This window comes from Muscardinus avellanarius, assembly GCF_963383645.1.
Source record: "Muscardinus avellanarius genome assembly, chromosome: 6".
Classification (NCBI taxonomy): Eukaryota; Metazoa; Chordata; class Mammalia; order Rodentia; family Gliridae; genus Muscardinus; species Muscardinus avellanarius.
Window position 1 is genome coordinate 93431946 of NC_137791.1, and position 20549 is coordinate 93452494.

At 45.5% G+C, this 20549-nt stretch overlaps 1 protein-coding gene across 1 annotated transcript in view; it reads right to left on the bottom strand.

Moving 5' to 3' along the window:
* SPMAP2L (sperm microtubule associated protein 2 like) overlaps window positions 1-16592 on the bottom strand; it is a gene marked incomplete at both ends in the record, with an annotated part of 60778 nt that extends 44186 nt beyond the window's left edge. The window contains 4 exons of the mRNA XM_080697242.1: window positions 1133-1184; window positions 1359-1490; window positions 1966-2102; window positions 16127-16592. Of these exons, the coding sequence (XP_080553368.1) occupies window positions 1133-1184; window positions 1359-1490; window positions 1966-2102; window positions 16127-16592 (787 nt within the window). The remainder of the gene's footprint in view (window positions 1-1132; window positions 1185-1358; window positions 1491-1965; window positions 2103-16126) is intronic.
* Between the last annotated feature and the right edge of the window lie 3957 nt (window positions 16593-20549).

Consider the following 20549-nt stretch of genomic DNA (forward strand, 5'->3'; position numbering starts at 1 on the left):
AAAAAGTGTTAAATTATTCAAGAGTGACACTAGTGATATCAAATATGTATGTAAAAAGCCAGGTATGGTAGTGCATACCTGTAATGCCAGTACTTGGAAGGCTGAGACAGGAGGATCCCAGGTTTGATGCCAGCCTCAGCAACTTAGCAAGACTCTCAACACCTTGGCAAGGCCCTATTTCAAAATTAAAAATAAAAAGGGCTAGGGGTAAAGCTCAGAGGTAAAATGCCCCTGTATTCAATTTCCAGTACCCCTCAAAAACAAAAACAAACAAACAAAAAACATGCAAAAAGCCAGGCGTGGTGGCACACGCTTGTAATTTCAGCATTTGGGAGCCTGAGACAAGAGGATCTCCATTCAAAAACAGCCTCAGCTACTTAGTGAACCCTTTGCAACTCAGTGAGACCCTGTTTTAAAATAAAGAATAAAAAATAGGGCTGCGTGTATAACTCAGAGGTAGAATGCCCCTGGGTTCCATCCCTAGTACCACAAAAAAAAAAATGCATGAAAAAAATTAAATAAAACTATTTTTCATGAAACATTAGATATAAATGTTTAAATTTAGAAATATCCTTTTTCTAATGTATTATTCTAATACTGTATTAGTCTAATGTATTATTCTAATACTATTTCTTTTTTTGTTTTATTTCTTTTTGGTGGAACTGGGGTTCTTGGAAACCCTTCTACCTCCAGACCTATTTTATACTTTTTTTTTTTTTAATTTGGAAACAGGGTCTCTTAATCCAGTGCGGCTGGCTTCGAACCTGAGCGATCCTACTGTCTCCACCTCCCAAGCGTGGGGATTACAAGTGTGTGCCACCACGCCCGGCGCTAATACTATTTCTAATGTTGTATATTTCTAATAGTACATTAGTTGTACATGTAAAATTAAAATATGTTCAAATAAGTGATTAAATTTAGAAAAACTCTTTAACGTATAATTTTAATTTTACATGTACAGCTAATACAATTACAAACATATATATTTGCCTATTTTGGTTTAATCCCCAAAGGTTTATAATTCTAATTGGCAAAGAATTTTTTTAAATCTTTTTATACCAAGGAATATGCAGTAATCTCACTTTGGCAACATTTTGTTAAATCAAAGTAAGGATCTGTATTAAATGCAAACCCGCAACAGTAAAGGTATCCACAGAAATACGCCAGTCTATCCACCTCATGCCCTAGAAAGAAAACACACACAACTGTCACAAAACCAAAAGGAAACTCCGAGTTTCCTGCCCCTGCTCAGTGCTCTTTCCAGTGCATCAAGCGTCGTCCTCTGGGAGCTGCACGCTCCAGCTGAAATCCCCAGGGTGGGCTGGAGCCAGGACCCTGAGGCACAGCAGTGAGCAAACATTCAACTTCTTTGCGGGCAGCAGGAAGATTTTACACATCTGAACCTCCCTCCTTGGCTGACGTGCCCGTGCCCGTAGTAGCACAACTCCAGTATCGCTCTCTGGCCTTACGATGCTCCCCAGTTCCCTCTTCTGCACAGTGACAGCGGGACGTCTTCCCCCACTCAGAACCAGTCTGGCCTCTGCCTGTCCAGCCTCTGCAGTACTTCACAGGCTTTGCATCAGTTCATACTGCTTTAGAAACCAGTCCCACCGCTCCACAAAGCGCTAAGTTCTTTGTCAGGGACAAACACACTTTGAGGGTGACGTAGGATTGAGAGGTGACTGTGTAGAGGGCCTGGTCGTGGTTGGGCTGAGTGGCCACATCACTCACCTGGACTCTGATTCTGTCATACTTATGTCTGTGATGGGCTTTCTCTTAGCTTGTGAACTCCTTAGGCTGGCTTCTGCATGATTTTTCATGCCTTGTATCACAGAGGGTTCGTAGTTGAATAGATGGGTGTCTTGGTTCCCTGACTGCGATAGGAATATGAAGTCCTATTTACCCAGCACTGTGCTGAGCTCTTTACGCTCATCACCTTCGCCTCCCTGACACCCCAGCACCTACAACAGGTCTGTCTCGTGCTATGAGGGCAGAAGTGTGGTGGTGAAGAGGAGACGGATATGGGGCTGACAGACTGTGTTCACGCTCTGCTCTGTTACTATGCGGTAAGTCATTTAACTTTTCTGTGCCCGTTTCTTCATCTGTAAAACAACGACATAAATGGCATATATTTCAATGGGTGTTTTTTGTTTTGTTTTGTTTTTGGCAGGTCCTAAGGAGTAAACCAGGACCGTGCACAAGCTGGGCAAGTACCCTACCACCGAGCTACATCCTCAGTCTTTTTTATTTTTTATTTTGAAACAAGGTCTGGCCGGGCGTGGTGGTGCACGCTTGTAATCCCAGCATTCGGGAGGCTGAGACCGGAGGATCGCGGTTCGCGGACAGCCTCGGCTACTTAGTGAGGCCCTCTGCAACTCAGTGAGACCCGGTTTCAAAATAAAGAATAAAAAAAAATAGGGCAGGGGGTTTAGCTCAGAGGTCGAATGCCCCTGGGTTCCATACCCAGACCCGCAAAAAAAAAAAAAAAAAAACAAGGTCTTGCTGAGTTGCCAAGGCTGGCCTCACACTTGGCATCTTCCTGCCTCAGCCTCCCAAGAAGCTGGGATTTCAGACATGCGGTCACACCAGGCTCAGTGGGTTGTCCTACGCTAACACAAGACAGTGTTAATTATTTACAACACAATGAACATAAGCTACTGTGAGCTCAATAGCTATCAATTAGCCAGGCATGGTGGCACACGCTTGTAATCCCCATGCTTGGGAGGCGAGACAGGAGGATCGTGCAGGTTCAAAGCCAGCCGCGCTGGCTTAAGAGACCCTGTTTCCAAGTAAAAGTATAAAATAGGTCTGGGAGCGTAGCCTGGAGATAGAAGGGTTTCCAGGAACCCCAGTACCACCAAAAACATAAAATAAAATATAAATAAATAAATAAATATCAATTGAATCTGGAAGGTGTTTGAGAAGTGTATGTGAATGGCTTTTATACTGACTTTATCCATTCATCCTAAACGTTGGAATAGAGAAGGGTCACAAGAGTTAAAATCCCCGTTCTACCCTCACACTAGACAAGAAGCAAGTTAATCATTTCAGACTGTGATGAGTTTTAAGAAGGAAATCATCTTGCACCATGTGCCTGGTAAAGTAGAAGAAAGCAGGTACCTGCTTTAGGAAGGAGAGTTGTGACCCAGCCTTTGGGAGGAAATGATATTTGAACTATAGAAATAAAGACAAACTGGCAGATAAATGATGATCTGGGAGGAGGGAGAATGCAAATAAAAGTGTTTCAGACAAACGAAGTGGCGAGTGTAAAGGCCCTGTGGTAGGATCCGGAGAGGAGGGAGGCAAGGCAGCGGGCTGGAGGGGGGCTGGAGGGAAGGGGGAAGGGATAAAAGGACCAGGGCTGGACTCCTCCATGCACCCTGGAGAGAGTTCTGTAAGAGCAATAGGAAGAGGCTACTGAAGGCTCTGGAGCTATGATTAAGAGCATCTCCCTCTAAGCGGCCATCAGAACATCATGACTATTATTCCCTTTCAGTGTTTGACTCAGCAGCAAACAAATCCCGCTGCTCATCGCCTCCTGCAGCTAAGGAACGGGCTGGGCTCCGAGTCCCTGCGGGGAAGGCTGCCATCTGCTGGCTGAGCGCTGTTCCTCGCAGGTGGCGAGGAGGCGCTCCCGCAGAGAGGGCCCCAAGTTGCACCCACGAGTGAATCACTCTGTAACATGACAGGGAGGGAATATCCAAGGGTCATGGTTCTCCACCTCACCCTCTGCCCTGCCTTCTAGGAGGGCCATGTTCCAGGACCAAATGAGCTACAGCTGACCTCAAAGAAAAGACCGGGAAGACCCTTTAGAAGAAAAGAAGAGATCTGGGTGTGGGGTTAGAAGAGGTCAGGGAGAGGCAGGCTGCAGCTTGGGAGAAATCAGGAAGGTATCTGCAGGGAGAGGTCAGGATGTCAGGGACCTGGGAAGTGAGATATCTTAACATATTAAAAAGTTTTGCAAGCTGGGTGTGGTGGCACACGCTTGTAATCCCCTCGCTTGGGAGGAGGAGACAGGATGATCAGGCAGGTTCGAAGCCAGCCACTCTGGCTTAAGAGACTCTGTTTCCAAATTAAAAAAAAAATTATATATATATATATATATATATATATATATATATATATATATATATATAATGGGTCTGGGAGCATAGCCCGGAGGTAGAAGGGTTTCCAGGAACCCCAGAACCACACACACAAAAAAAGTTTTGCATTGTGTTAGCCAATATGATCCCCTTGAATATGCCTCAGGAAGACCTACATGGCTTTTCTTTTTATTTATTTATTTATTTATTTATTTGTTTATTTATTTGGGGGAACAGGGTCTCTTAAGCCAGCACAGCTGGCTTTGAACCTGCCCGATCCTCCTGTCTCGGCCTCCCAAGTGTGGGGATTACAAGCGTGCGCCACCACACCCGGCACTACATGGCTCTTCAAGGCTCTTTAAAATAAGATTCGCGTTTGTTGGGGGGGCACTACCATGCATTCCGGTTACAAACCGTGCGCTGATGCATAAGCCGACACTGGGACGTTCTTTGATAGCGCAGGATCTGCCACTACTTACTGCTCACTCTTGCTCCTCGGCTGGGCAGGCTCCCTAGACAGTGCTCCTCACAGCCTTAGCGCAGGGTCTCTGGGAGAGAGACGAGGGATGGAGGGAGGTTTTGCTTGAAGTGAGACAGCAGAGGCAGAAAGAGAATGAGCCCTTTCATCTAAATAACCAACAAGCCGAAGAATTCTATTCAGAGGCCCTATTGCCAAGCTGTCTTAGGAGAAAAGGGTGAGCTATGTCCCCTCATGCCCCACACCTGCACATAGCCACTGGGCCTCCCTCTGATTTCAAATCACTTTTTTTTTTAATGTTCATTTGACCTGGTTTCATCTGGGTGGAGAGGGCTCAGGCAACAGGGCCGCCACTGCGAAAGCTAGGTTTGTAATTCACGCCATGTGCCAGGATAAATTCCACATGGATTGAAGATATGAATTTTTTTAAGTCTAAGGAAGAAAACACATAGGTAAAGGCCTTTGTAACTTAGAAAAGGCGTTCCTAAATTATCATTCAGTACTGAAGCCACAAAAGACATGCCTGATGACTTTTACTATTAAAAAAAGCTTTTACAAGATAAGGAAACATGGGTAAATAAGCATAACCAAAGACAAAGGCCGTCACCAACTTGCAAAGACTATAACCCACATATCCCCCAAAAGGGCTAATCTTGTTATAAATAAGAGAAAAAGGAAATGGTCAAGCCAAAAGAGAAACAGGCAGAGGACACAAAAATATATAATCAAAAGAGATGCTTAATATTATTCCCATAATATCATAAGAATAAATTAAAACTTAACTGACAGCCCAGTGTGGAGGTGCACACTTGTAATCCCAGTACTTGGGAGGCTGAGGTAGGAGAATTGCAGGTTGGAGGCCAGCTTAGGGGTGGGGAGATAGCTCCGAGGCAGAATGCCCCTGAGTTCAATCCCCAGTAAAAAAAAAAAAAAAAAAAAAAAAACCTTAACTGACACCAAGGTATAGTGTCTCACCTTTGTAATCCCAGTACTTGAGAGGCTAAGACAGGAAGATCCCAGGTATATGGACAACCTCAGCAACTTAAGGAGGCCCTTTACAATTTAGTGAGACTTTGTTTCAAAAAATAAATAAAAAAAGGTTGGGGTTGTAGCTCAAAGGTAGAATGCCCCTGGGTTCAATCCCTAGTACAAAAATAAATAAATAAATAAATAAATAAATAAATAAATAAATATGTAATTGACATACTACTTTTTTTTTGTGGTACTGGGGATGGAACTCAGGGGCATTCAGGCTATACCCCCAGCCCTATTTTTTTATTCTTTATTTTGAAACAGGGTCTCACTGAGTTGCAAAGGGCCTCAGTAAGTAGCTGAGGCTGTTCTTGAATGGAGATTCTCTTGTCTCAGCCTCCCAAATGCTGGAATTACAAGCGTGTGCCACCATGCCCTGCTGACGTACTACTTTTTCATCTACCAGTTTTTCAAAAAGCCAAAGTTCAACCATACTGAAGTCACTGTAGCGGGGAGGGGCTCAGGCCAAGGATGCTGTTTGCTGGTGGACAGATGAGATGAACCGACCCCCATAGAGGGCAATTTCACTAAGTCACAGTTGCAAAGGCATCCGCCCTCCAGCGATCCCACTCCTGGGAATGCTGCAGGTGGACCTGCATGTGCACTACGTGGTGTGTGCACAGGTTTCTCTATTATTATTTTTTTTGTGTGTGTGGTAGTGGGGATGGAACCCAGGGGCCTTCTACCTCCAGGCTACACCCCCAGACCTATTTTATATCTTATTTGGAAACAGGGTCTCTTAGGCCAGCAGAGGCTGGTTTCGAACCTGCGCAATCCTCCTGTCTCAGCCTCCCAAGCGCGGGGATTACAAGCGTGCGCCACCACGCCCGGCTCAGGTTTCTCTATTATGACATCACTTGTAATAGCAAGGTTCAGGGAGAAACCAGACCGAGGTGAAATAGCAGGACACGATGCATCTGTGATTTTAAACAAATGAGGAGACTGTATGTGAGCAAGTGGGAAGATCTGCGGTCTAGTGAAAGAAAAAACAGTGAAGAATAATATTTTGAGTAAGAAAGAGAGAAGCACACCCATGCTTGTACAGCACTTTCTTACATTTATATAAAGATACACAGAAATGTCTGGCTACCTGGGTAAAAGGTGGGAGAGCGATTGAGGTGGGACAGAGTGGGAAGGAGATATTTCCTTGTATGTCTTTGGTGTTGTTTTTAGTATTTGAGCCTAAATAACTGTAATGAGTACTTTGGATGATTTTTTTTGTCTTAGATATTCTATTTTTAAAAAGAGGTTACCTTTGCCATTTAACTCAGTAAAACAAAGCAACCATCCTGTGCGGTACTCAGCCCACTTGCCTTGGTGTGCTGTGGCTATGTTGCTGTGATGGTTGTGCCCAGCCTCCCTAGCCACACACTCCTTCAGAGATGGAATCCATGTCTTACTCGTCTACAGCTCAGCGCCTATACCCTGGACAGAGTAAGTGCTCACTAGAGTTTAACAATGACAGCAATGGGTAGGTGGTGAGACTTTTGTAATCTTCTAGAATAATGGAACTCTCTCCACACCTTTTTAAAATTTGCACACAAGTCGGGCAGGTGGTGCACACCTGTAATCCCAGTACTTGGGAGGCTGAGATAGGAGGATGGCAGGTTTTAAGTCCGCCACAGCAACTTAGTAAGATCCTGTTTCAAAATAAAATTAAATAGGAGCTGGGCGTGGTGGTGCTTGCTTGTAATCCCAACATTTGGGAGACTGAGAAAGGGGAATCGCAATTCGAGGACAGCTACTTCTTGAGGCTCTTTGCAACTCAGTGAGACCCTGTTTCAAAATAAAGAATTAAAAATGGGGATGAGGGTGTCTCTCGGAGGTAGAATGCCCCTGGGTTCTGTACCCAGTACTGCAAAAAAAAAAAAAATTTTTTTTTTTAAATAGGACTGGAGGTGTAGGTCAGAGGTAAAATGCCCCTGGGTTCAATTCCCAGTACCACACACATAAAAGAAAAATTGCACACAACCGGTATGTCTTAGTTATCCTTGTACCCCAAAGAAAACAGAAGAGTGCCTCAGAATATGCTCAGTAAGCTGAATGTGGTGGCACATGCTTGTAATCCCCATACTTGGGAGGCTGAGACAGGAAGATCACAGGTTCGAAGCCAGCCTCATCAGCTTATCAAGACTCTGTTTCCAAATAAGAAGTAAAATCGGACTGGAGATATAACTTGGAGGTAGAATGCATCTGGGTTCAATCCCCAGTGCAAGAAGAAAGAAGAAAAAAGGAAGAAGAAGAAGAAGAAGAAGAAGAAGAAGAAGAAGAAGAAGAAGAAGAAGAAGGCAGAATCTTCACTAAGTAAGAATCTTCACTAGGTAGGTGAGCAGAGATATAGTGATAATGCTGAATATTGCTTTGTGTGCATGCTCATACCACTTTATATAAACATTATATAAATATACTTGGCATTTACTGCGCTCTACTAGGGAAATTAACAAAAAACTTATTTTCATTAACAAGAAAAATCTAGAAGACAAGCTGAAGAGGCAGGGGGCTTTAGAGCCATACGCTCTGAGTCAGAGCTCATGAAGCTATTTCAGGAAAGCTGCTGTAGGCAGCATGGACCATTTATTTATTGAACCCAGGAACACTGTCTCTGGGCTACACCCCCAGCCCTGTGTGTGTGTGTGTGTGTGGTACTGGGGGTGGAACCCAGGGGCTTTTCTACCTCTGGGCTATACTCCCAGACCTATTTTATACTTTATTTGGAAACAGGGTCTCACTAAGTTGCTGAGATCCTCACTAAGTAGCCGATGCTGACTTTGAACCTGTGTGATCCTCCTGTCTCAGCCTCCCAAGCACTGGGATTACAAGCGTGCACCATCACTCAGCTCCCCAGCCCTATTTTTAAAACAGGCTCTCACTAAGCTGCAGGGGCTGGCTGAGAATCTGTGCTCCTCCTGTCTCAGCCTTCCAAGTACTGTGATTTCAGGTATGCGCCACTAGTGGGGACCTTTTAAAAAACGTGGGCTGTAACCTGAGTGATGGAAATTGGCGAGTTGATGACCCTAGGAAGACAGTAAGTATCCAGACAGAGGAAACAACAAATGCTCCGCTGTGGACTCTGGTGTGGACTAGCCTTTTAGAGGCAGAGTGGGCAGGAGGGGAGTGGTAGGGCCATGGCCAGAGAGCCTGGAGTGCGCTAAAGGCCCGGCCTACCCATTGAGTTTCTTCTAGAGCAATGGGGAGCCACAGAAGACTAACAGGGGAAGTGATCTTACTCTGGTTTCTAGAATACCCACTCCTGCTGGGCTAGCAAAGGATCGCAGGGAACAGGGTTGAAGCAGAGATGCTACTCAGGAAGCCGCTGTAGAAATCCAGGTGAGAAACAGCCATAATTGATCAGAGGGTGTTAGCAGGAGAAACCAAGGAATTCAGGAAATGATCTGGAGATAAAACAAATACAGCTTTCACTGGGTGCATTGTATTTGAGGGCAAAGAAAGAGGAATAGCAGGAAAGGATAGATTTTCTTTAGCTTGAACAACTAGATGGTATTTTCTTAGATGGGAAACACTGAAGGAAAAACAAGATTGGGAGGGAAATCAAGACTTCCCTTACAAGTTTACTACAGCTGACACACCTACAGACTGCCATCCACACTGAGATGTCCAGTGGGGTGTTGGATATATGTGTGGAGGCCTCAGATGAGAAAGCAGAATGGGAAGATAAACAGGAGACGGCCGCATAGGAATGCCGTTAAGAGTGGATATAGCCATCTGGGGAGGAGGTGGTAAATAAAAAGAAAATCAGAATGGAGCCCATTGGAACTCAGGAATTCAAAGACAGCCCGGGAAAGGAGCCAGAGAAGGAGTGACCAGGGAGGGATGTGCTGAGCTAGGAGACGGTGGTGTGGACAGGGACAGGAGAAGGAGGTATGAGCTTCAAAAAGGGAGCAGTCAGTTGGGTGCAATGCAGCCAGGAGGCCAAGTAAGATAGACTAACACTCCTACTGCTGACGGCTAGCAGAGTACTTGGCATGTGCCACAGTCTGTTCTAAGTGTCAACTCTGTGAATCAGGGTCTGTGAAACAGGGTCTCTCCAAGTTGCTGAGGTCGGCAATCCTCCTGTCTCAACCTCCCAAGTACTGGGATTTCAGGCATGTTCCATCACACCTGGCTGTGAATCTCCTTAACAACCCTGAGGATGGAGAAGGAACTACCAGATCTGGTGACATCAGGGTCAAGTGAAGAAATTCTTTGCTCAACAATAATCATTAAGCCCTGCCCTTATAAGCGCTTAATATGAACAATGAGACATAATGCATAATATAGTCAGATAAGTGTTTTAAAGAAAGTGAACCAGCCAAAAGAGTAGCCTTTAGCCAGCCATGGTGACACACGCCTGTAATCTCAAGTACTTGGGAGTCTGAGGCAGGAGGATTGCAGATACACAGCCAGCCTCAGCAACTCAGTGAGGCTCTCAGCAACTTAGAAGTACCCTGTTTCCAAACTAAAAAATAAAATAGGTGTGGGTGTGTGGCCTGAAAGTAGAATGTCCCTGGGTTCAATCCTCAGCAACACACACACACACACACACACACACACACACACACACCTTTTTTTTTTTTTTTGGCAGAATTGGGGATGGAACCCAGGGGCATTCTACCTCCAAGCTTCATCCCCAGCCCTATTTTTTATTCTTTATTTTGAAACAGGGCCTCACTAAGTTACAAAGGGCCTCACTAAGTAGCTGAGGCTGTCCTCGAACCGCAATCCTCCTGTCTCAGCTTCCCGAATGCTGGGATTATAAGTGTGTGCCACCATGCCCTGCTACATGTATTCTTTTTTTGTTTGGTTTTTTTTTTTTGTGGTTCTGGGGGTGGAACCCAGAGGCTTTCTACCTCCAGGATATACTCTCAGACCTATTTTTATATTTAATTTGGAAACAGGGTCTCTCAGTTGCTGAGAGCCTCACTAAGTAGCTGAGGCTGGCTTCAAAACTGCGCGATCCTCCTGTCTCAGCCTCCCAAGTGCGGGGATTACAAGCGTGCACCACCACACCCAGCTACATGTATTCTTTTGGTATATGGAGAAGACGCATACTTGAGGGAGGGTGTCCTGGCAAAAGAAAAAGTGAGATGATCCAGAGGAGGATCAAGGATGCCCCTGTGGCTAGAGCGAAAACCACAGGGAGGGTGGTAGGACTTGAGCCTAGGGACCGGTCAGATCCAGTTCAAGACTAAGTTGCTGACAGAGGCCAGATCAAGTGGGGCCCTGTCTGCTGCTGAGGACTTTTAGTTTACATGCTACATGAACTGGGAATAGCTTACTCCCGGTGGTTGAGAGCCAGAAACCTGCATGTAACACATTCTAAGGGACTCCTGAGGCCACCATCTGCACAGTGGCGTGGAGGCTCAGCGAGAGCGGCAGAGGAGCCCAGCTGGAGGCTGCTAGGTAGGAGAGCATAGAGTGCACCTGTGATCCCAGATTTGGGAGGCTGAGACAGGAGGGTTCCAGACTCAAAGCCAGCCTCAGCAACTTAGTGAGACCTTCAGCAACCTAGCAAGACCCTGTTGCAAAGTAAAATAAAGTAAGGCTGGGGGTAGCTCAAAGGTAGAATGTCCCATAGTTCAATCCCCAGTACCGAAGTTTGGGACATATTAAATTTTATGTGCTTAATAGATACTCAAGCAGGGAGCTAAATGGATGATTGGTTAGAAACTGTGGAGTTCAGGGGAAAAACTGAGTCTAGAGATAATTTGGGAATGTAATTAAGGCCATAGAACTGATGACATCACCCAGATAATAAGGAAAGTTCTAGAAGAATCTGAGAGGACGAAGCCATCTGTCCTTCAATCTAAAGGCTGGGAAGAAGAGAATTCAGCAAGGGAAACTGAGTCAGGAACAAACCATGAGGTAGGGAATGATGGTACTGGTGTTTCAGAAGAAAGTAAAGAGTTCTAAGATAGAAGAAATACATGTATCAAATGAATATGAAGAAGAGGAAAAGTTCACCTTGGGATTTGGCAAGGTCAGAGGTCATTGTGACCTCAATAAAAGCAACTTTAGCTAAGCAAAGGGGGGTAAGCTTAATTTAAGAGGTTCTCAAGAGTTAGCTATGGTGGTGTACACTTGTCCCAGTACTTGGGAGGCTGAGACCAGGAGGATCACAGGCTTGTGGCCAGCCTCAGGCCCTTCACAATTTAGGGAGACCCTGTCTAAAATAAAATAGATTTGGGGCTGTAGCTTAGAGATGGAACATCCCTGGGTTCAATCCCCAGTACCACACATACAAAAATAAAGGTCCGTAAGAATGGAAAAGAGGATACAGACATAATGACTATAAAGAATTATTCTGAGAAAATATTCCCATAAAGAAAAGCAAGAGCCGGCTGTGGTGGCATACACTTGTAATCTCAGCATTCAGGAGGCTGAGACAGGAGAATGGAGGTTCTTGGGCAGCCTCAGCTACTTAGTGAGGCCCTTTGCAACTCAGTGAGACCCTGTTTCAAAATAAAGAATAAGCCAGGCATGGTGGCGCACGCTCGTAATCCCTATGCTTGGGAGGCGAAGACAGGAGGATAGTGCAGGTTCGAAGCCAGCCACGAGACCCTGTTTCCTAAAATTAAAAAAAAAAAGTATAAAATAGGTCTAGGAGTGTATCCCGGAGGTAGAAGGGCTTCCAGGAACCCCAGTACCACAAAAATTAATTAATTAAAAAATAAAAAATAGGGTTGGAGTGTAGCTTGGAGGTAGAAGGTCCCTGGGTTCCATCCACAGTAACTAACACACACACACACACACACACACACACACACCAAATGATCGGTCCATCCACAGTAACTAACACACACACACACACACACACAACACAAATGAGCGGTGGTGACACACAGTTGTAATCCCAGTACTTAAGAGGCTGAGACAGGAGGATCATGCAGGTTCGAAGCCAGCCTCAGCTACTTAGTGAGGCTTTCAGCAACTTAGTGAGACCCTGTTTCCAAATAAAATATAAGATAGGTCTGGGAGTGTAGCGTAGAGGTAGAAAGCCCCTGGGTTCCATCCCCAGCACAAAAAAGAGAGAAGAAAAGAAATGAGAACAATTGATATATGGGGTAAAAAGCTGTTTGTGTGCGTGTGTGCATGCGTGCGTGCGTGTGTGTGTGTGTGTGTGTGTGTGTAGTGTTGTTTGTTTTTTCCTGCAGGAATTGAACATGCCCTAGATACATGCTAGGCAAGTGCCCACTGAGCTACATCCCTAGCCCCTGTTTTTTGGTTATTGTTTGTTTGTGTTTGTGGGGTATTTTGTGTACTGGGAATTGAATCCAGGGACATTTTACCTTTGAGATATTCCCCAGCCCTTTTTATTTTTCATTTTGAAACAGGGTCTTGCCAAGTTGCTGAGGCTGTTCTCAAACCTGTGATCCTTCTATCTCAGCCTCCCAATTACCGGGATCACAGGTGTGCACCACTACGCCTGGCTTACAGATTATTTGTGTACACAGGCTGGTAGTTTGGTAGAATCCAAGGGGGAAAGTTATGACTTGTGATTTCTTCTATTTGCGGTGAAAAATAAGTGAGGCCATCAGCTAAGAGTGAGAAGAGAGGAAGGGATGTAGGAGGTTTGAGGGAAAAGAACACGGACCATGATTTCTGGGATATTTGCAAAATGAATTTACTGGGGAAGCTGAGTGGTTGCAAAGTAGCACTGAGCGCCCCGCTGAAGTTCAAGGTCATGAAAGGATGACTCAGCATAGTTGTTTGCCTTTCTCTTGCCATTACCTATTTTTCAAGCACAGGTAAGATTTGGACTCAACAAGGCAAGAAAGATGGAGAAAGACACAAAGGAGTTAGGGTATCTGCAAGAAAGTGATAGCATTGGTGCACCATGGAAGATAAGGTGGGTAAGGAGAGGCGAGGACATAGGTAGTATAGCGATATGTAGTGAAAAGTTAGTAGAATCTGTGGATTAGAGGCCCCTTTGAAGCTGAGACTTTGCTTAAAGGGGGACATAGAGGAGTGAGCTGGAGAGGCAGAGAGTAGAGTGCTGGAAACTGAGATTATAGAAGTGGCACCAGGGAAGGGCGAGAGGTGCCTAAGATGTGAAAGACAAGATCATTCCAAGTGAGGACATCCAAACACTGGGAAAGCAAGTGAATGGGGATGATGAAATCTCCATAAAGATCACAGGGGTGGTATTGAACCACAGCAGTTTCAGTTTAGAAAGAGGCCTGAGCAGGTGAATTGAGTAGAGAACGAGGAGGAGAAAGGGGAGTCTGTGAGTATAGACATCTCTTTTGACAAGTTCTACAGAGAAGAACAGTGTAATGGTGGTGATGGCGGAGGAAAAAAAAAGTCTGAAGACATGGGGTCAGAGTTTACTTCAAAATAAAAGAGCCAGGTGTGGTGGTTCACACCTGTAATCCCAGTACTTGAAAGCTGAGACAGGAAGATCACAGGTTGAAGGCCAGTTTTGGCAATGTAGTGAGACTCTCAGCAACTTAGAATGTTTCAAAATAAAAAATGAAATAGGCAGAAGTGTAGCTCAGAGGTAGGATGCCCCTGGGTTCCATCCCTAGTACTATAAACAAAACAAAACAAAGAAAAGAAGAGATTCTGTAGTACATAGGTATGGAGAGGAGATAACAGTAGAAACCAAGTTCTTCAGGAGATAAAAGTAGAATCTAATATACAAGTGGAAAATTTTGCTTCTCATAAAAAGAGGCAGAAATCTTTCCAGAAATATGAAAAAAAGCAGAACCCATGAGTTCAGATGTGGGAAAGACAATAGATTAATGGTAAGAAATCTAACGGTGAGTTCATGACTCACTGCCTCTGTGTTCCTTTTTTTTTTATGTTGGGGATTGAACCTAGAGGCATTTTACCTCCAAACTTCTATTTCTTTATATGAAAACACTAGGGTTTTTTTTTTGTGTGTGTGTGTGTGGTACTGGGGGTGGAACCCAGAGGCCTTCTACCTCTGGGCTATACTCTCAGACCTATTTTATATTTTTATTTGGAAACAGGGTCTCACTAAGTTGCTGAGAGCCTCACTAAGTAGCTGAGGCTGGCTTCGAACCTGTGCGATCCTCCTGTCTCAGCCTTCCAAGCGCGGGGATTATAAGCATGTGCCACCACGCCTGGCTGAAACACTAGGTTTCTGAGAGCCTCGCTACATTGCTGAGGCTGGCTTTGAACCTTTGATCCTCCTGTCTCAGCCTCCCAAGTACTGGGATTACAAGCGTGCACCACCACGCCAGCCTCTATGTTCTTGATAAGGTGTGAGGCAGAGTCTTCAGCTGAGTGGAAGTCACAGATGTGAAGCAGAGGAGGGTAAAGGAGGCATTCAGTCATCATCTCGGAGACGGGGAGAGCTCTACTGGGCAAATACGGTGAGTTTGCTTGGAAGTACCAAATGACCAGTCAAGGTTTGTGGTAATGAATTATAACCCAGACAGTATGGTTGTGCAAGTTTGAATAGCAAGAGTAACTGCCAGGTGTAAAAAGAAGGCAGATGGATTACTGGGGCTGACCGGGGTTGAGGTTTTTGTCAGAAGTTTGGTGGCTAGCAAGAGAGCCAATAGAGTGATGGGAGATGAAAGAAAGAAATTACAATGGATTATAAACCTGAGGCTGAGCACAGAGGACTCAGTGAGTACAGGATAAAAACTGGCCAGGATTCACAAAGAACTGTTTGGGGTTGAGTAAGCAGGGAAGGGCTGTAACGGAGCTGATGTGGTCAGAGCAGGGATCTTTATACCCAAGTCTCATCAGCCTCCTAACCTTTTACATTTTTTCTTTTGGTGGTACTGGGGATTGAACCTGGGGCTTTCTACCTCCAAGCTGCACCTTCACCCCTTTTCATCTTTATTTTGAAACAGGTGCTCACTGGGTCACTGAGAGTCTGGCTGTTGCTGAGGCTGGTCTCCAACGTGCAATCCTCCCCAATACTGAGACTACAGGTGTGCACCTCCACGCCCAGCACCATTTGAACTCGCTGAGGATGAAAAGACAAGCCAGCACTCTAATGCACTCTTTGAGTACTTGTTCCCGGACTGTTTTGTTTTCCCATAGGGCTGAGTGCCAAACACTGCCCCAAATATCCTCCCTCCAAAGGTCCCTGCCTTTAGTAAGAGAAATGTTGACACACAAAAGCCTAAGTGCAGTAATAGGGAATGTTAAAAGTGCAACCCAGAGGGATGCAATGACCTGCTGTCGTAGAAGTAAGAAGGACTTCGGTAGACCCTGTCTCAAAATTTAAGAAACTAAAAGAAAAAGGGTTGAGGGTGTAGTTCAGTGACAGCGCCCTGGGTTCAATTCCCAGCACCACCAAAAGAGGGAAGGCGCTTCAAAGGAGGTACCAACGGGTCTTGAAGAACAGCAAGGAGGTCATCGGGTGGCAGCGGAAGAAATGGAGAGAGATTCTCACGTCAGTTTCCCCAAGTGCATTGCGATGACTGCAGACGGCAGGGGCACGTCACCAGAGTGAAGGTCCTTTAAAGCACAGCAAGCGCTGGCGTTCAGACCTTCCCCTTAGACTTCCAGTTCTAGATGGTGGGGCGCAGGGGGCGCGGGCAGCACCTACCGCACGTGGACAAGGTCTGGAGCCGCGGCGGAAACCTGGTGATCAGAGACGGCGAGAACTGCACCACGGCGCTGGGCCCCATCGCGGCCCCCTCGGCCTCGAGGGTCTTGCGGGGCTGCGGGGGCTCCCCGGCCTTGCGGGGCTTGGAGGGCCGCCGGGGCTTGTGAGGCGAGGGGGGCCCGCGGGGCTCGTGGGGCTCGTCGGGTTCTTTGGGTTCCTGGGGCTCGTAGAGTTTGTGCGGCTCTAAGGGCTCTAAGGGCGCAGGCTCACGGTCGTCCTCCTCTGCAGGCTTTCGCTCTTCAGCCTCCTCGGTGGTCTCCTCGGTGGACTCCCTAATCTCCAGGCGCCCGCCGCCGAAGATCAAGTGCTTCGGGAAGACATCCGAGCCAGTGGATATTTCTGTCGTGTCCTGCCCATCGGTCACCTCGGACAGCATGGACGAGCCTGAAAGCACAATTTCCTCCATGGTGTCAAAGGTTCCCGCTACTGGCAGCGCTCACCCTCGGGGCGGGCGGCCCTGGACTAGACGGCTGTCTACGCCCTGAACAGGTAGGCGGGCTGCAGGCCCCGCCCCGCCCGGGCGGCCCCGCCCCTCGACTCAGCCCCGCCCCGCCCATGTTGGCCCCGCCCCTTTAACTCAGCCCCGCTCCAATCTTGAGGACTCAGCCCCGCCCAGGACACACCCCTCTCTGTTCAGCCCCACCCGGGTTTAGCCACGCCCCTCGAATCGGCCCACCGTAGCCCCTCCCCCATGTTGAGCCCCGCCCATAACACGCCCCTCTCTGTCCAGTCCCGCCCCCTGGCTCTGTCCCGCCCTGCCCCACCCTGGGCCCCTCACTGCGCGTTGTCCGGTTGCCATGGAGACGCGGCTATCTTGGTCTCTGCTCCGGCTTCAGGGAGCTGGAGACTGGGTTCCCTGAGTCAAAGCTGTCGCAGGCTCTCGGTCCCCCAGGCCCCTGAGTACAGGATGCCAGCTCCCAGCCCATTAGGGCGTCACTCGGCAGAGCCAGACCCGTTAGGTGTCAGTCTCCTCTCTACAAAGGCCGCGACTGTTAGTGTTTTAAGACGCTCTTATCACTTAGATCATCAGTTTCTGGTAAATGTTGCACAGCAATCAGAATAAGGATTGTGGGGGGGGGTGACAAGCATTTATCCAAATTTAACATTCAAGAAGAGCATCAAAGTCTGATTTTTTTTAACCCCATCTCCACATGAAGTTCTACATGCAATCGCAAAGAAACACTGGCTGGATTTAAATGTTTACATCTATTCAATTACAACTTGTGTCCCATTACAGAACACACATTATACTGAACTGTGCTAAAATCATTATTTTTATAAATTTAGTAACTACTTTGTGAACACCACAACTGTGTGCTGTGTGTGTGCACATTAATTTGTGATCTCTCTTATAGTATGCCACAAATTTGATAGCCTTGTTTATTATACCCCCTTATTATTATACTAAGAGATTAAAAAATGTAAGCCTGAGGTCTAATCTTTGAGGAGTGCTTTTAGTTAATTTTCATGACCATGTTGGGATGGAAAGGAGAGTAGAAGTCATGGAGTAATGTATTTATTTTCAAAGGAAGAGACTACCCATATTAAGAAATGTCATCTATACATAGTAAACACAAGAACACCTTTTGTACATTACTAGATACTCCTTGGATATACTTTGTCTTATGGACAAAAAGACAAGTGCTGTGTGTGTGTGTGTGTGTGTGTGTGTGTGTGTGTGTGTGTGTGTGTGTATGCGTGTGTGTGTGAAGTATCCCTTAAAACTTTGGGAAGAGCAGAAATAAAGCTACCTTCAAGAGTTTTTAACTCAACCTTTAAACAATCAGGGAAGAGTTATGTAAATTTTCCTTAAAGAAGTAGGATGGTCCCTAAACCAGCAAAATAACCACTAAACGAAATGCCTTTAAATATCAAAAGAACACATCCATCAGAAACATTGTGAAGAGGAGCTTCAGATAAAAATGGAACAAGAAGCCGGGCATGGTGGCGTACACTTAAAATCCCAGCACTCGGGAGGCAGAGACTGAAGTATTGCAGTTCGTGGACAGCCTCAACTACTTAGTGAGGCCTTTCACAACTCAGTGAGACCCTGTTTAAAAAAAATATAAAGACTAAATATAGGACCAGGGGTGTAGCTCAGAGGTCGAATGCCCCTGGGTTCCATCCCCAGGACCGCAAAATAAAATAAATAAATAAATAAATGAAACAAGAGGAAGTATTAGCAGGGCCCAAAGACAGAAAGACAGTCTTGCTAACTCTGAATCTCTGAATCCTTCAATCCACTTGTGCTCGGATTTTTCTGTTTGATGAGCTTCCTCGAGTTCTCCTTTTATGGAGTACATATACATCTGAGTTGAATTTTCATTAACTGAGAGTTCTGGCACTTAATTGGTGCTCAATAAATGTTTACAGATTGAGTAAATGCAAGACCAAACCAGATTTGATATGCTAACTAAACCTAAGGTTTCTAAGCCCCAAAGGCTGGCAGCAGACACCAGATTGTGGTAAGTGCTCCAAAAATACTCTGTGCCACCTCATGAGGCCTGGGAGCACTACCAGCCAGGCTGTCTCTTTGACGACACTCCAACCTGTCTTGGCTGAGTGCCATTTCCATTAGAAACATTAGAAACAGACCTAAGTCACTAGCCTGAGAGCATCGCAAGTATAGGTTCCCCACTTAGCCCCAGCACTGAGCAATAATGATTACGTTGGACTTACTATTTATTCCCTGAAGGAAAAACTCCAGCCTCAGCATCTATTGCCAAAATGCAGAACATAAGACCAAATGTGTGTGTGAGAGATTAAACAAAGACTGAACAAGAAAAAGCAGAGATAGAATCCCTCATTCTGAAAGTTTTTCGTGCCCACTTTGTGCAAGGCATCGAGGAAGTTAGAAAACACAGGGACAAGATAGCACATAGAATCAGAGCTTAGGGCTGGAAGTAGTGTGCATCGGGCTTGGTCCTTTCACAAGAACAACAACAAATAATAAAGGGGTCTTTCTAGGGGTCTATTAGTGGAAATCCTCAGGGAAAAAGCTAAAATGCAGGGGTTTTGACAGTCCCAAATCAATGTGTGATCAAAATTCCATAGGCCAGACAAAAGAAGGTTTAACATTAAACATCGGAGTGGAATCGTGATAAAATTCCTCCAAACATAATGCTGGAGCTCTATGAGCAAGGCAAACAACCTGGGAGCCACTCACACCTAGGTCTCACCTCTCGGATTATTTTGCATGTGAATGCCTATGTTGAATCACACTCCACTGTAACCTTAAGTTTGATAGAGACAGTTATGTGCTAACATTGAGCCGCACATACTGGCACATACATGTAATTCTAGTACTTGGGAGGCTAAGGCAAGAGGATTGCAGGTTCCAGTCAAGTCTCAGCTACTTAGCAAGACCCTTTTTCAAAATAAAAAATAGGTCAGTTGGGCCTGGTGGCGCACACTTGTAATCCCCGTGCTTGGGAGGCGGAGACAGGAGGATCGCGCTGGTTCGAAGCCAGATTCCATGGCTTAAGAGACCTCGTTTCCAAATAAAATTGGAAAGTTGGATTGACATTTAAAAAAAAAATAGGTCTGGGAGTATAGCCCCGGGGGTAGAAGGGTTTCCAGGAACCTCAGTACCACCAAATAAATAAATAAATATTATTAAAAATAATACATAAATAAATAAATAAATAAATAAAAGGTCTGGGGGTGTGGCTTGAAGGTAAAATACCCCTGAGGTCAATCCCCAGTACCAAAACAAAACAACTCTGTGGTTGTGGTGGGGAAGATGAAAGGGGGTTTCATCTTCACCACATTGGTTCTTTACTTTGTCACAGATTCCAATTTTTTTTTTTTTTTTTTTTTTTTGGTGGTACTGGGGTTCCTGGAAGCCCTTCTACCTCCGGGCTACATTCCCAGACCTATTTTTACATTTTTATTTGGAAACAGGGTCTCCTAAGCCAGCACACGCGGCTGGCTTCGAACCTGCGCGATCCTCCTGTCTCTGCCTCCCAAGCGCGGGGATTACAAGCGTGCCCCACCACGCCCGGCTACAGGTTCCAATTTTTAAATGGATGGATTTACACAGTAAGTCTTCTTTCCATTTTTTTTTAATTGTCAAAGAATTGCAGTTGAAAGTTGGATTGACATTGTGTCTTTAGATAAATATAGTTAGTACTCTTACAGAGCATTTCTAGTGAAGAAAACTTATATATATGTAAAAGAAAAAAATCAAGAATTTTAAAAATAAATCCCCACAATGTTCTGATATAGTAAAATAGGCTTATGGAAAACAAGCCCTTCTAACTCTTTCTGAATGCGACTAATTTCTGTTTCTCTGAGTCTGAAAGTGCTTGTTTTCCTCATGGTATTATCCTGGTAATTCTGTCTCAGTGTTAAATAGATCCAC